The sequence below is a fragment of the Odontomachus brunneus genome, unplaced genomic scaffold, assembly GCF_010583005.1.
Source record: "Odontomachus brunneus isolate Ranch 3 - 2012 unplaced genomic scaffold, Obru_v1 Obru_scaffold_050, whole genome shotgun sequence".
NCBI lineage: Eukaryota > Metazoa > Arthropoda > Insecta > Hymenoptera > Formicidae > Odontomachus > Odontomachus brunneus.
The window spans coordinates 2,057,630-2,071,312 of NW_022639500.1; the positions used below are offsets into that span (position 1 = coordinate 2,057,630).

Consider the following 13,683-nt stretch of genomic DNA (forward strand, 5'->3'; position numbering starts at 1 on the left):
CCGTCTGGAATTAGCACGTAGCTTTCTACCAGACCTGGCACATGCGTGTTTCGTTGGAGCACGTGTACGCCGGTCTCTGTCGGTTGGACTTTCAAGGCTTAGATGAGCCATCGGACGTGCCAGATGTCTGCAACTGTACTGAACTCTGATAATTGTTGGTAATCGGCCTCGTGAAAACTCTATTACTGTGCACAATCAATAGCCATTGACCTCATAATATAGTTGACGTACAGTTAGTTGATGTATATATGTACATATCGTATATATCGTACATATTGGATATGAAGAATTTAGCTTGAAATACGAATATATCAATGTTCAAATTATTGATTAGGCGATAACTGAGTTTGGGCAAATGAGAGTCGAATGTTCGACTAAATGGTTTTAAATTTATTTCATACTTTATCTTTTCTAATTTACATCTGTAATTTTATATTTTATTCTCGCATTATCTTTTATCGGAGAATTCTAAGAGTCTGTTTTTCAGTTTACTAATTACAACTTTGTGTTTTATTATGTGTGTGTTAAATATTCTCTAAATAAAAAATTTTAACGTGCAATTTACAAGGAAATTTACAATATGCGCCGCGTTAGATTTGGCTAATCTTTATATATGTGTAGTAATCCCTTTCCTGTAAAAACAGCTCGTATGACTATTATCATTGAGCATTAGCTTACGAGAAATCAGAATTAAAAATTTTCTGTGCACGTAGAGTACCGCTTATCAGGTCTGTAAATATGAAACTGGAATTTGCCCATAGATGGCCCTAGCTGTCAATGTAGTTACCGTCAAACCGCGTCATTGGCGCCATTTCCTTGTTGACATCTCTGACAAAGATTTTCAACTCACAACAATACAAGTTTCATACAACAGCATAGTTTGTAATAGCGTTGAACATGTCGAATTTTGTGCCTGGAAACTACGATTTGCGGATAGCATTGATTTTCTGTTACCATTTGAAGAAAACTGCTGCAGAATCGCATCGAATGCTTGTCGAAGCTTACGGTGAGCATGCTCTTGGTAAATCACAGTGCTTTGAGTGGTTTAAAAAATTCAAAAGTGGCGATTTTGACGTGAGAAACGAAGAACGTGGAAGACCACCGAAAAAGATTGAAAAAAAAGCGAATTGCAAGCATCGTTGGATGAGGATGACATTCAAACGCAACAACTCGCGGATCAATTAAATGTGATACGAGAAGTCGTCTCCATACGTTTGAAAGCCATGGGAAAGATCCAGAAGATGGGAAAATGGGTTCCACATGAACTGAATGAAAGACAGCAGGAAAACCGAAAAACCACTTGCGAAATGCTGCTCGCCAGGTACAAAAGAAAGTCATTTCTCCATCGAATTGTGACTGGCGATGAAAAGTGGATATATTTTGAGAATCCTAAGCGTAAAAGATCATGGGTAACTCCAGGCGAACCATCGACATCGACTGCAAGGCCAAATCGCTATGGACGGAAGACAATGCTCTGTGTTTGGTGGGATCAGAAGGGTGTGATCTATTATGAGCTGCTAAAACCTGGCCAAACCGTTAATACTGAACGCTACCGACAACAAATGATCGATTTGAATCAAGCTTTGCGTGAAAAACGACCAGAATATAAAAAAAGGCAACACAAAGTGATTTTGCTTCATGATAATGCACCATCACACACAGCAAAACTGGTCAAGGAAACGATTGAGGCGTTTAGTTGGGAAATACTTTCGCATGCGGCTTACTCACCAGACTTGGCACCGTCCGATTACTATTTATTTGCATCGATGGGACACGCACTTGCTAAGCAGCGCTTCATTTCTTACAAAAATATACAAAAATGGCTCAATGACTGGTTTGCCTCAAAAGAGCAACAGTTTTTTTGGCGTGGCATCCACAAATTGTCAGACAGGTGGGAAAAATGTATAGCTAGCGATGGGCAATACTTCGAATAAAATATTTTTTATCATTTTCATACAATAAACGTATATTTTCTACAAAAATTCCGGTTTCATATTTACATATCTGGTAAATAGAAGCAAAACGCAAGCAGCGAGTAGGGAGCGCAGCTGAAACGCTCGATACCGGCTTGCTCCAACTTTTTTTCCATTTTTCTAGAATATGAAATAAAATAAATTATTAATATATGAAGTAGCCAACATTATCATCCCAGTATTATTATCATTCGCATTTTTTAAACAGAATTGTACGAAAAGCAATGAGATACGCCTGTCAATGAATAAATAAATTATTTGTTTAAAGTTCGCGAATGGATTTTATTTTAACATTACGTTACTAGTTATATTACTTTGAAATACTTGCCTGATGGAGTTTTAAGATGTGTCCTGTGGAAACGGCCTAACAGTGATATCGTTTTTGCTACTTGCGGACCCGTTTCTTTCACCCTCATTGTATAGTGGAAGGGTGATGGAGAAACATTTTTCGTAGGTAGCAAAAATGATACCACTATTAGGCCATTCCGACAGGACACAAATCTTAAAACTACATCAGGCAAGCATTCCCAAGTAGTATAACGACTAGTAACATTATGTTGAAATAAAACCCCTTCCCGAACTTTAAAAGAATAATTTATTTATTCGTTGACAGGCGTATCTCATTACTTTTCGTACAATTCTGTTTAAAAAATGCGAATGATAATAATACTGGAATAATAAAATGACTGATTCATTTATTATCATAAATGTTAATTACCCAGCAAATACAACGTTACATATAACGTACATCTTAATTATAATTTCCTACTCAACAATGTAACTATTATATAACATACGTGTTATATAACAGGGTATTTTCTAACATAAATCGCACTATAATCGTTCTTATACTAAATTGACGAACTCTCAATTAGATAATTCCTCGGTACTTTTTAAAAATTTTGTGCCAAACATTTCTTAGTAATTCATAGTAAGAATATTTTTCTTTTAAACAGTGAAAAATAAGTGTTCAAACTTTTCTATTTTCGATTGTGTACCCAGCAAACATAACATGTAACATTACATGTAACGTCCCGGTAAACATAAAGTAACAGTAACATAACATCAATGTTATAATTTCCTACTCAACAATGTAACTGTTATATAACACGCGCGTTATATAACAGTTACATTATTGAGTAGGAAATTGTAACATTGATGTTATGTTACTGTTACTTTGTGTTTACTGGGATACATGTTAGTTGTAATTTCCTAACACGTATGTTATATAACAGTTACATTATTGAGTAGGAAATTGTAACATTGATGTTATGTTACTGTTACTTTGTGTTTACTGGGATACATGTTAGTTGTAATTTCCTAACACGTATGTTATATAACAGTTACATTGTTGAGTAGGAAATTATAACTAACATGTTACATGTAACATTGTGTTTGATGGGTAGAGAAAATTTAAATGTGGCCATGTCATAAAAATTTTTGGAATGTGTAGTGGCTTCTTGAACCATCTTTCACATGAATCTTATATATGACTTCCGCTTGTGTTCGTGAAACGAAGATGTCAAAAAATATGCGCGAACACTTTCATTTATTCTTAACGTAAAATAAGTTTTTCAGATTGCACTGAATGGGTTTCACAAGCATGGATAATACCCTTATAGAAATATCATACTAAGAATCATTGATAATTATTTATTATCCAGTATTTTTAATACTGAAAATAAGTAATTATCAATGATTCTTAGTATGATATTTCTATAAGGGTAGCCCAAAGCTATTAACAAGCTTTAGCCCATGGATAATAATTCACTCTAAAAAAAGGCATGTAAGAGATTTAATTGTTGCCGCTTTTCCGCGATGCTGATTGGTTCTCTCGCTCAGCTTACTTCATATAGGCTGCGGCTTGCTTCGTCCTTATAGAAATTTAATACTGATAAGTGATAATTTGGCTAGCGATAATTACTGTTGTTCAATAATTTTATTACTCGTACGAGTAATAAAATTACTATTTATTACTGGCCAATTTATCACAGCCAGTAATACTTTTCTATAAGGGGTGTCGTTTGCGTCTGTCAAATTACCAAGCAAATAGTTGTCATCGCGTTGGTTAGGTCACGAAAAAAAATACAGAAGAGATATGTCTCTCCCTGTTTTTCCCTGCCTCTCCTGTCTCTCCTTGTCTCTCCCTGTCTCTCCTTGTGTCTCCCTGTCTCTCCATATCTCTCCCTGTCTCTTCCTGTCTCTCCCTGTCTCTCCTCGTCTCTCCCTGTCTCTCCGTCTCTCCCTATAATTATTAATTAATTAAAGTATATTTTAATTTAATTTAATTTTTATTTTATTTTTATTTTACATTTTTTATTGTTCTTTATTAGTTATATGGCGCGCGCGTAGCGCACGCATTATTGTTCTAGTTAACAAATAAGTTAAAGTACATCTCGCGCTATAAAATCGAATGGAAGATCACTTAAACTTATTATCATATAGAGTGAAAAGTAAAGTAGTTTAAGCTATCATTGTTTAGTTTAATTATATTCAGTTACGACAATGATTAAGTTCGCCTCGCATACTTTTGTGTTAAAAGAATTATTCTATCTTCTTTCGGCATATAATTAGCGATAAAGCTAATGCTTTCAGCATTATGCTTCATATAATGCTTTCGAAGTAGCAAAACGAACTTAGCCAGTAACTGTCGACACCAGTGAACTCTACCCTAAAGTGTGTTCTTTTTAGTTGAACTAGATTGCGCTTCCTTCCTTTAGAAAGTAAAACAAATATATCGAGCACTGAAGAGAAATAGTCAACTCTTATAGAAATATCATACTAAGAATCATTGATAATTACTTATTATCCAGTATTTTTAATACTGAAAATAAGTAATTATCAATGATTCTTAGTATGATATTTCTATAAGGGTGCATCCCAGTGCAACATTACGTGCATTCAGTACTACAACGGTCATTGGGTGCGTTCAGAAGACATAACTGTTGCACAACGGTTGAGTAATTAGTCAACGCAATTGGTCTAAAGTTAGGGATCTAACAGTAAGGACCAATAATCACTGACCGCTCACTGTTCAGCTATGTTTTCTGAACGCAGCCATTGTTGTATAGATTATTCGAATGGTCAGGTTCCATAGTTTCTCGCTGCCTGTTAGCGCCCTCTTAAGGCTGTTGAGGACAGAGTTAAAGCAGGACTGAGTTAAAGAGACAGAAGGCGCAATACCCGTTATGACTCGACTTGTTCCTGTAGCACACGTGTGCCTTCTAGTATGTTACAAAGTTCACGGTCGTCATTATTGGCATCGCGCGTGTGCGAAGATCTAACACTGACGTATTTACACTTATCGATGATTTCAGGAAGAGTGTGGCTGTCTGATCGCGGGAGTGTTTTGATGTTTTCACAAAAGTTCCCAACAGGGAGCAACAGATCGAACGACTGATTGTCGTCTTTGAATAAATGTGAATGAATGTAAATTCCAAGGATAATCGTGTCACACTGCGAAAGACGTAAGCAGTAAAGTGCGCAGCTAGTTGTTCCATTATTCTTTATTTTATATCGAGGTAAGTGTCAAGTGTCAGTTTGTTGACGATTTAACCTTCTGTCAGATATATGTTAATTGAATCTCTTCATACAATCGAAGCTGCCAGAATTTTGCTGCCAGAATTTTGAAAATAATTTATTTTGAGAACAATTTGTTCGAATTGGTTATCAAGAGGTTAAGATTACGCCTTTATTAACGTGCGCGTGGTGTGTGTTGTGTGTGCGTGCATGTGGTAATTAGTCATTATTCGTAGAAAAACATTGTTAAACTACTCATAACTATCTATATCTAACGAACACTTTGCAAACTCGAAATTAGTTTCAAAGCCAAGTGAATGTTTGTATCTACTATTCCTACTGCATAGAATGCCTGTTGTTTTTGGTTGTGATATGTTAAGAGATAACAGAATGTTTCCACTGGGAATATTGTATTGTAAACAGGAAACTTGTTATGCTATATTGGGAGGCTTACTCAAATGGGCGCAGACAGAACAAGAGAGAAGCAAAAATATAACCAGTCTGTCCTTTCTTCTCTAAGCTAAAAACATTAGCTGTGTTCAGGGACATATCAAGTATAAAGAAAGTACAAAAGAGTAAGATCCACATTTATAATGAAGTTTATTGGGTTAGTAAAGCAGAAGTTTGCAGCAGGGTTGTCAGATTTGAAAATTGAAAAATCTAGGCAGACTTTCTTCGAAGAAAACAAACTGGAAATATGATTTGCAAAAATATATTTTTCTTTAAGAATATATGACAGACTTAAAATCATTGCAACAATAAACAAAAAATATAACAAGAATACAAGAATGTGGTCACATTCATCTTTAATTACAATCGACAACAGCAAAGAAGAAAGTATATTATTGTATTATTGTAAGAATATAAGAATATAATTGCACATTTATAATCATTACAAAATAGAGATAAATAGAAAATTAGACAATAAAGAAAATATATAAGGTACTATTTTAAATACTCAAATTCAGGGCAATTTTAATATTAACTAGATAGCTAAACATTCTTGATAAAATCTGGACTGTTCAGTTAAAATCTGGATGTCTGGCAACCTTAGTTTGCAATAAGAATCACTGGAAACTGTTGACCAATCAAAATGCACAGACAAGGAGAGATTTGGGGCTTTAATTGCTTCTTTTTCCTTTTTGTGCCAGTACATTAAGCATTGGCATGAGCATTAAGCATGAACCTTCTGCAAGCATAGAAGAATTCAAGATAAGAATTCTAATATAGAACTCATTGTAAATACTATATTGGTCCATGATAAAAATGATTTGATTCAGTGTCAGTAGGAAGTATCTTCCTCTAGGTAGAAAATGTATGTAGAAAGAATATTTGTCACCGTCAAATAATATTATCCTTACATAATTTAATTATTCGCATTAACATCCATCATACAACTTCTATAGGTCTTATCTCTTTCTTAACTAGAGAAATATCTGATTGTCGAGTTGCTTTTACTTTAACTTTCCGTTTCTTTTGTTACAGTTGCCGACATGCCGATTTTATTCAGTGTGGTAGCCCGTGGGCCAATAATATTGGCAAAACACGCTGCGTGCACGGGAAATTTTGAGGAAGTCACAGAGAAAATTCTGGCAAAGATTCCGCCACACAATGACAAACTCACATACTCGCAGGGGCCTTATCTTTTCCACTATATCTGCGAGGATTATCTGATTTATATGTGTATTACAGATGATGTATGTATCTAACATATTATGTATGATGTATGTATCTAACATATTAAGATGTATGAAAGAGGGAATATATTATAGTAAAAATTACGTTAAAGTTATATTTCGTTTTACAATAATTGTATGATTGAACTGTATATTGTAGTAAATTACTATAGAAACAGTAAATTTGACGACCATAGAAATAGCAAATTTCTAAATATATGATAAAAAGATATTCAAGTAATTACAATAATTTTATAATAAAAGTTCAAACATGTATAACATTTTCAAATAGCTTAGTGACACTCTTAAATTAAACTCTGTATGGTTCAAGATTATAAAAACTTTGTTGTAATTTTGACTACAATATTTTCTCTATAATAGATAAAAGGATCAATCTAACATATCTAATATAATTTCTATATATAGATTAATATATAACAACTTCATTTTTCAGGATTTTCAAAGATCTAGAGCATTTTTATATCTGAATGAAATTAAGAGGAGGTTTTTAGCTGTTTATGGACAGGGTGCTCAAACTGCCATGGCATATGCCATGAATACTGAATTCAGTCGTGTGTTAGCCAATGAAATGGTAATATCAGCAAAGAATCAATCAGCATAGAAAAGTTGTTTTCATAGATCTATCTAGTCTCATGTATGTTCTTTTCTGTTTTTGTGTAGAAACATTATAGCGAATCAAAGGATCTTGATAGATTGTCCAAAGTTCACGGTGAGTTAGACGAACTCAAGGATATCATGGTAAAAAATATTGACAATATAGCGATGCGCGGCGAGCGATTAGAACTCCTTGTGCACAAAACGGAAAACTTATCTGCTAATGTATGTAAAAATATGCCTATTGTCGATGTCGTTAATCGTTATTGAACGTTTCAATAATGATTGGTTTTTATTTCAGTCTGTCACATTCAGGAAGACAAGTAGAAATTTAGCGCGCTCCTTATTTTGGAAGAATGTCAAGATCTACGTTATTGTTGGTGCTATTTTAATCGTAAGTTCAACGTTAGGATCAATTTGATTTTCCGATTTGTTATTGCGATCTAACCAGTGTATTTTTTTTGCAGGTTACGATATATGTAATCGTCTCTATAGCGTGCGGAGGATTGGCCTGGCAAAAATGTGTTGGTAACTAATTTATATGCCAGAACGTAATAAAGGATTCGTTATCGAATAATCGATGCAGAAGGAGGAAATGTTCACGGGAATTTAGTATGAGACTGACGACGATTATTCAACTCAAATTTATTATACGAATGTAGTTTTACTATTGTATAACACGATAAAAACGTTGTGCACGTTGCGCCGAAATAGCTTTAACATTTAAAGAGGAGTGTTACATGAAAGCGTTTTTATGAAAGTTAAAAGTGATTAGAAATATTTTTTTAAGATTAGTCTTAATTAAGGGGAACTATATCCCGAATTAGAGTGCTTATACATATCGAAATGCTCTTGCTTTTGGAAAGTAATCTGTGTTATGTAGCATGGAGAGTTGTTAATGATTGCGTTCAGCAGAGAAAGCTGCTTTGCAACTGTTGTAAAATTCGTGAATTTGACTGGAGTATGCTCTTAATTTTGGTTAAATCCAAGAGCATGTACAAATCGGATTCACGAATTTTACACAGTTGCAAAACAGCTTTCTCTGCTGAACGCAGTCAATGGTTGCGTTCAACAGATGAAAACGCTCAGTGAACGCTTTGCGCTACGCCGCCACTGTTGTAAAATTTTCTGCTGAACGACAGCGCTTTACGCTCTTGCAACATGTTTACGAAGCAGTCGCCATTTTTAATAGTATACTTTTATTTCGCTCCACCGTTCCGTTTACTGAACGCAGTGTCACAGCTGCTTCTAGATAGTGTTACCACTTTTTCGGAATAGTATACGGTCATGACGCGTGAATATGTAGATGCATTTTACGTGGTTGAGATTTTCGATCGATGCTAGTGGCGAAAAAAATGTTAAAGCTATTTTGGCGCAGCGTGTATTAATACGTATCTATACATACACACATATGTTAATACATATATTACATACAACTGCGATAATCCACGTATATTACGTTATATGTTTGTATGTAATATAAATATTATAGATGCATATATATTACATAGGTATACAATAATTTTATTATATTACTTTTCTTATTTTTACTAATGTAAATTAGGAGCTACTCTTGGCTTTCCGCGAACTTTTCTACTTTCGCGAGTACGGCCATAGCAGTTTCAGTTTACATCATTGCACCCGGTGAACACGTATAATTGTCAAATTGTACCTTTTACACCAGAATACACAAATGTCTATTATTCTGTACTTTATGTCTGATATTTTGGAAAAGTGAAAATAAAAGTATCCACATACAGGCAGATGCAACATTATTTTAATTTGTCGCGCCTAATCACGATGAGCTTTAAGCACGAACAAGCAATAATCTCTGTCACTTTCATCTCGCCAAGATGAAGTCTCTTCATTCTGGTCGCTGTCGTGGAATTGCCATTCTGCTTTACCGCGCATCGAGTTTCTCACGCCTCATTAATCACGTTGGCTTCTTTTTGCGCACAAGAACTTTCTCATTCCAATAAACCACCCTTATTTCCTAGTAGCTATTTCGAAGGCGCATGCGCGCAGCTCCGATCTCACAAGGGCTGTACCACATCCCCGGCGTATCCTCGAGTTCAATCGCGTCCCAATAATGAAATAATCGCAGTTCTTCGTACTGCACGTCAGATTTCCGGTTTGACGTTAATCGCATCGACTTCTTCCAAGGAGCTTCCTCTTCCCAAATCATACTTGCAAAAAAATATACAAATTACATCTCAACAAAAAGGATCATCCTGCAATTATCCCAAGCCTTGTAACACAGAATCTCTAGTTTCTAAAAGTACAGATGTAATGTGACGAGCTTTTTGCGATGCACGGGAATTCACGGGACGATCAGGCAGAATAAAATAAGGCGGGAAAGAAAATCTCAGTGGAGTGTCATTCGACCTTTGGCCCCCGGAGGCGACGGTCCATCCCCTGGCTACGGGCTTGCGCCGCGATGCAACGAAGTCGTCCGGCGCAGCGGCGTGCGACGGGTGGCGGCGTCGCGGCGCGGGCGCTCCCGTCTCGACGCCCGGGCCATCGGCAGCAGCCCGGCGACCCTCGCAGGATGTCGATGCCTCGCGTGGCGCGCCCTTCGGGAGGTGCCGAAGTGTCCCCGTGCCTCGTTACCGCGCGCCACGATTGATCGCATTGCATCCGGTTCGATTTTGGAAAAACGCTCTTTCTCTCTTTCTCTGTACTCGCCTGTCTCTCTTTCATCCCCCTTGACGTTACATCGTCGTCGCTCCGCCGTGTATCTCGCTCTCTCGCACTTTCTCCCGTTTCCCGCTCGATTCGCTCAACAAGTTTCACGATACCTTTTTTTCCCGGAGCGTCGCGAGGAAAGTTCTACCGGGCGACGCAAGAAAACAAAAGTCCAATTGAAGCGCGCGACTTTTCGCGGCTCTTCCTCCCTCAACCCCGACTGAGAGCAGCGGGAAGGAGCTCGCCGGGAACTTCGTTGCGAGGCTCTCGTACGCACCCCCGAGCGACGGGCCGCGCTCAGGTACGCGTGTGCATGAGGAGGAGCGCGTTGGTGCGTGTGTTTACAACCTGCGGATAGTGCGGCGGCGGCGGCGGCGGCGGTGGTGGCGGCGGCGTTAGGCACCGATTACGGGATATGGATTCGCAGTGGACCCGAGCGGATGCGGAGGGTGGCAGATGACGGATCCGCGACCCGAGCGAGCCGGCGAGAGGAGGAGTCGAATGAAAGTGAAAACGGGGGACTGCGTGGTGCGTACTACTACTACTACTACTGCTGCCACTATTACTACTGCTACTACTGCTACTACGATGTGAGAGGGAGGATGCGTCGCCCCTCAGGAGAACGACGACGACGACGACGAAGGGTGCGGGAAGACGAGCACCGGCTGCCTACGAGTGCCTCGATTTCTTCCCGTAAGTGCGCTTCTTTCGTTCCTTCGGTCGAACTTTCGCTCAAGAGTCAGGCCAGCGGCAGGCGATGTACGCGAAGTCGCGACTTCCGGCGTTGGAGGGAAAAGAACTATTGGACTGACGCACGAAAGGCAGCCGCTTCCGCTCGTTGGGTTGCTAGTCGCGAGCTTTCATCGTGAGATCTGATAATCCGATTGAATCGAAATTATTGACACGCGCTCCGTGTCACGTCGTGTCGACAGGTCTGTGCTAGATGTGTGAAGACTCGTCTACAGCACACGGAGTGAGCGTAGATTTTGGAATAAGAAATAAAAATAATTTATTTCGCTTTTATACGTCTTTTAAACTCTGAATCTCTTGCGTCGGAAGTGTATATTTTTCTTAAGAGAAGTATCTCCGGCGTAAGCAGGCTGGAGACGTAAGCGAAATAAATACTCTTTTATTTCTTCAATTTATGAGCCTTCTACAATAAGCCATTAATCATAAGCCCTAAGCAAACTGACCAACCATAGTCGATTATTCTTGAAAATAAAACCGTGGTTGGCCAATTTACTCGCAGCTTATGGCTAATGACTTTTCGTAGAAAATCCATTACATCAAGCTTATTCCGCGTACTGTAGACGAGCCTTGATAGTTTGCATGAAGAATCCTAAGTCGACGACGCAAGATCGATCGGCCTTTATTCGGGCTCTTCTTGAAATAGATGGCCGAAATCTGCGAGTGAATTGAGCGATTCAACCCCAATTTCTCTTGTTGTTGGGGTCGTTTATATCATTGTTACTCGCGTTTTGCATAACCAATAGCCGGAAGTCTCTCGCGGGATTCAAAATTCGGGAACGTTTGTGGATAACGACAGTCTCGTAAGCTCGCATAAGCACAAGTCAACTCCAAGGAGTGAGAACTTCGTTCGGCATATTTCGTATAGATCGAGATATTACCGCCTCTCTCGGCTTTGTTTGTAAATAGCACGCGAGCGAGTCGGGGCGGGCTACGTTTTTTCGTCTCGATGTGGCTCGATAACTCCCGCGGCCTATCATTTGCCGACGTTTCTTTTTCATCCTGTTGCGTGCTTTATTGCGTGCATCTAGCAACGAGGCGTATAGTTTAGATAAAACGTCGGAACGCGACATCGCCGGCGTAAAAAGGCAATGAACTGCTTCCGAGCATGAACGCGCGGAGTGGAAATACCGTCGGCTTTTCTCGCACGCGACGGGAAAATCGTTGTTGCGGAATTCTGGGAAAGCAACAACTGCACTACTGTACCAAAGAGCGTCGAAACTATCGACGCTGCTGGATATAGAATTTGCGTATCGATCGGTGTAGAGAGGCAATCCTTCCGTCTCACTGTGTCGATGTCGTATCGTTCGGCCATCCTCGCGTCGCTTCCTGTTTCTATCGTGACGTTCTATCGCGTACTGAAGTTATCGCGATGTTTTCTCGTGCGATCTGCATAGCCGATTCACCTGGTCGTTCGCGGAAATTGCTTTTCCCTCCATTATTGACGTTAATCCGTGTTATTAAATATTAATAATTTAAAACTTCAGTGATGAATGAATCGAAATTAATTGATTTAAGGATCAATACACGCAGAAAAATACACACTGTATTCAAGTAAATGTTACTTGTTTCAAGTATTTCATAAGTTTGTATGTCCATAACTCCGTTATTAGTTCATTCAAAGAGTGCGGCCGAGCGCCCATAGACATTTCGTCTTTTTCAAATACTTGGAATATTCCAACTAATGATATATCGGGAGAGATCTGAAGTTTACGGCGAATAGATTAAAAATATAAAATCTCGATATTATTCTCAAGATTGTTTGGGAAATATGGTATATTTATTTTGAGATTGCAATCCTTTGGACCAATCAAAATCATCATTTATCAATCATTTATCTTTCAAACGACTACGAGAATAATATTGAGATTTTATATTTTTTATTTACTCATCCTAAGCTTCAAATCGATGTAATATTTATTGGAATATTCAAAGTTTTACAAAATCCCATGCAAAAGAAGCAAAATTTGGCTGCACTCTTTATTCAAAATACATTATGAGTCCTGATAAGTTCGATCAGAAATATTAAATTAAAACAGAATTTGGTTTGCTCATCGCAAATCAACTTTTTCTTTAACAAAATTTTAGAATGTTTTTGTAAAGAGAATAAATTCTTTTTTTAAGTGACATGATAATATGCTCTTCTAAAATTTGTGATGAATATTTTAAGATTATTATCAAGAAAGTATGTTTTGTTGAAGAGAACAATTTCTTAAAAAAAGGAAAATAAACTGAAGATCGCTCTTCTTAACAGTAGAACGATATTGTTTTGTGTATAAGAATCTTATCTCTATCATTAAAAAGTAAATAATTTAAGACTCTGTTAATATACAAATTAAAATAATTTAATGAAGAGCTAGTAAGAGCTTAAAATATAAAAATTATACAATCCAAATAATTTAATAAAACGTATTGTTTAATCAAATATCCAGAATAATAAAGATATTCTGTTAAACAATGTGTTTTAT

At 37.6% G+C, this 13,683-nt stretch overlaps 2 protein-coding genes across 4 annotated transcripts in view; both read left to right on the forward strand.

The window, feature by feature from the left end:
* The first annotated feature begins 5,056 nt into the window (after positions 1-5,056).
* On the forward strand, positions 5,057-9,546 carry LOC116845198 (vesicle-associated membrane protein 7). 2 transcript variants are annotated; one of them, XM_032817602.1, is made up of 7 exons: positions 5,057-5,200; positions 5,291-5,494; positions 6,978-7,189; positions 7,623-7,760; positions 7,850-8,008; positions 8,085-8,177; positions 8,251-9,546. In XM_032817602.1, exons 3-7 carry the CDS (start codon positions 6,986-6,988, stop codon positions 8,317-8,319), a joined length of 663 nt encoding a protein of 220 aa, XP_032673493.1. In that variant the 5' UTR covers positions 5,057-5,200; positions 5,291-5,494; positions 6,978-6,985; the 3' UTR covers positions 8,320-9,546. The 2 variants fall into 2 exon arrangements, with proteins under 2 accessions (XP_032673493.1, XP_032673492.1); XM_032817601.1 differs by lacking the exon at positions 5,057-5,200 and having other exon boundaries at positions 5,230-5,494.
* A 774-nt stretch (positions 9,547-10,320) lies between these two features.
* LOC116845227 (proton channel OtopLc-like) overlaps positions 10,321-13,683 on the forward strand; it is a 43,774-nt gene continuing 40,411 nt past the window's right edge. For both annotated transcript variants that reach the window (XM_032817663.1, XM_032817664.1), the window contains exon 1: positions 10,321-11,161. The gene's annotated coding sequence lies outside the window, so the exon portion shown is untranslated. The remainder of the gene's footprint in view (positions 11,162-13,683) is intronic.

What these genes read in the sequence shown, in the direction of transcription:
- LOC116845198 (XM_032817602.1), top strand. Translation starts at nt 6,986, where the DNA reads ATGCCGATTTTATTCAGTGTGGTAGCCCGTGGGCCAATAATATTGGCA. An exon ending in ATATGTGTATTACAGATGAT is followed by an intron (nt 7,190 to 7,622) that starts GTATGTATCTAA and finishes TTCATTTTTCAG; the next exon opens with GATTTTCAAAGATCTAGAGC. An exon ending in GTGTGTTAGCCAATGAAATG is followed by an intron (nt 7,761 to 7,849) that starts GTAATATCAGCA and finishes GTTTTTGTGTAG; the next exon opens with AAACATTATAGCGAATCAAA.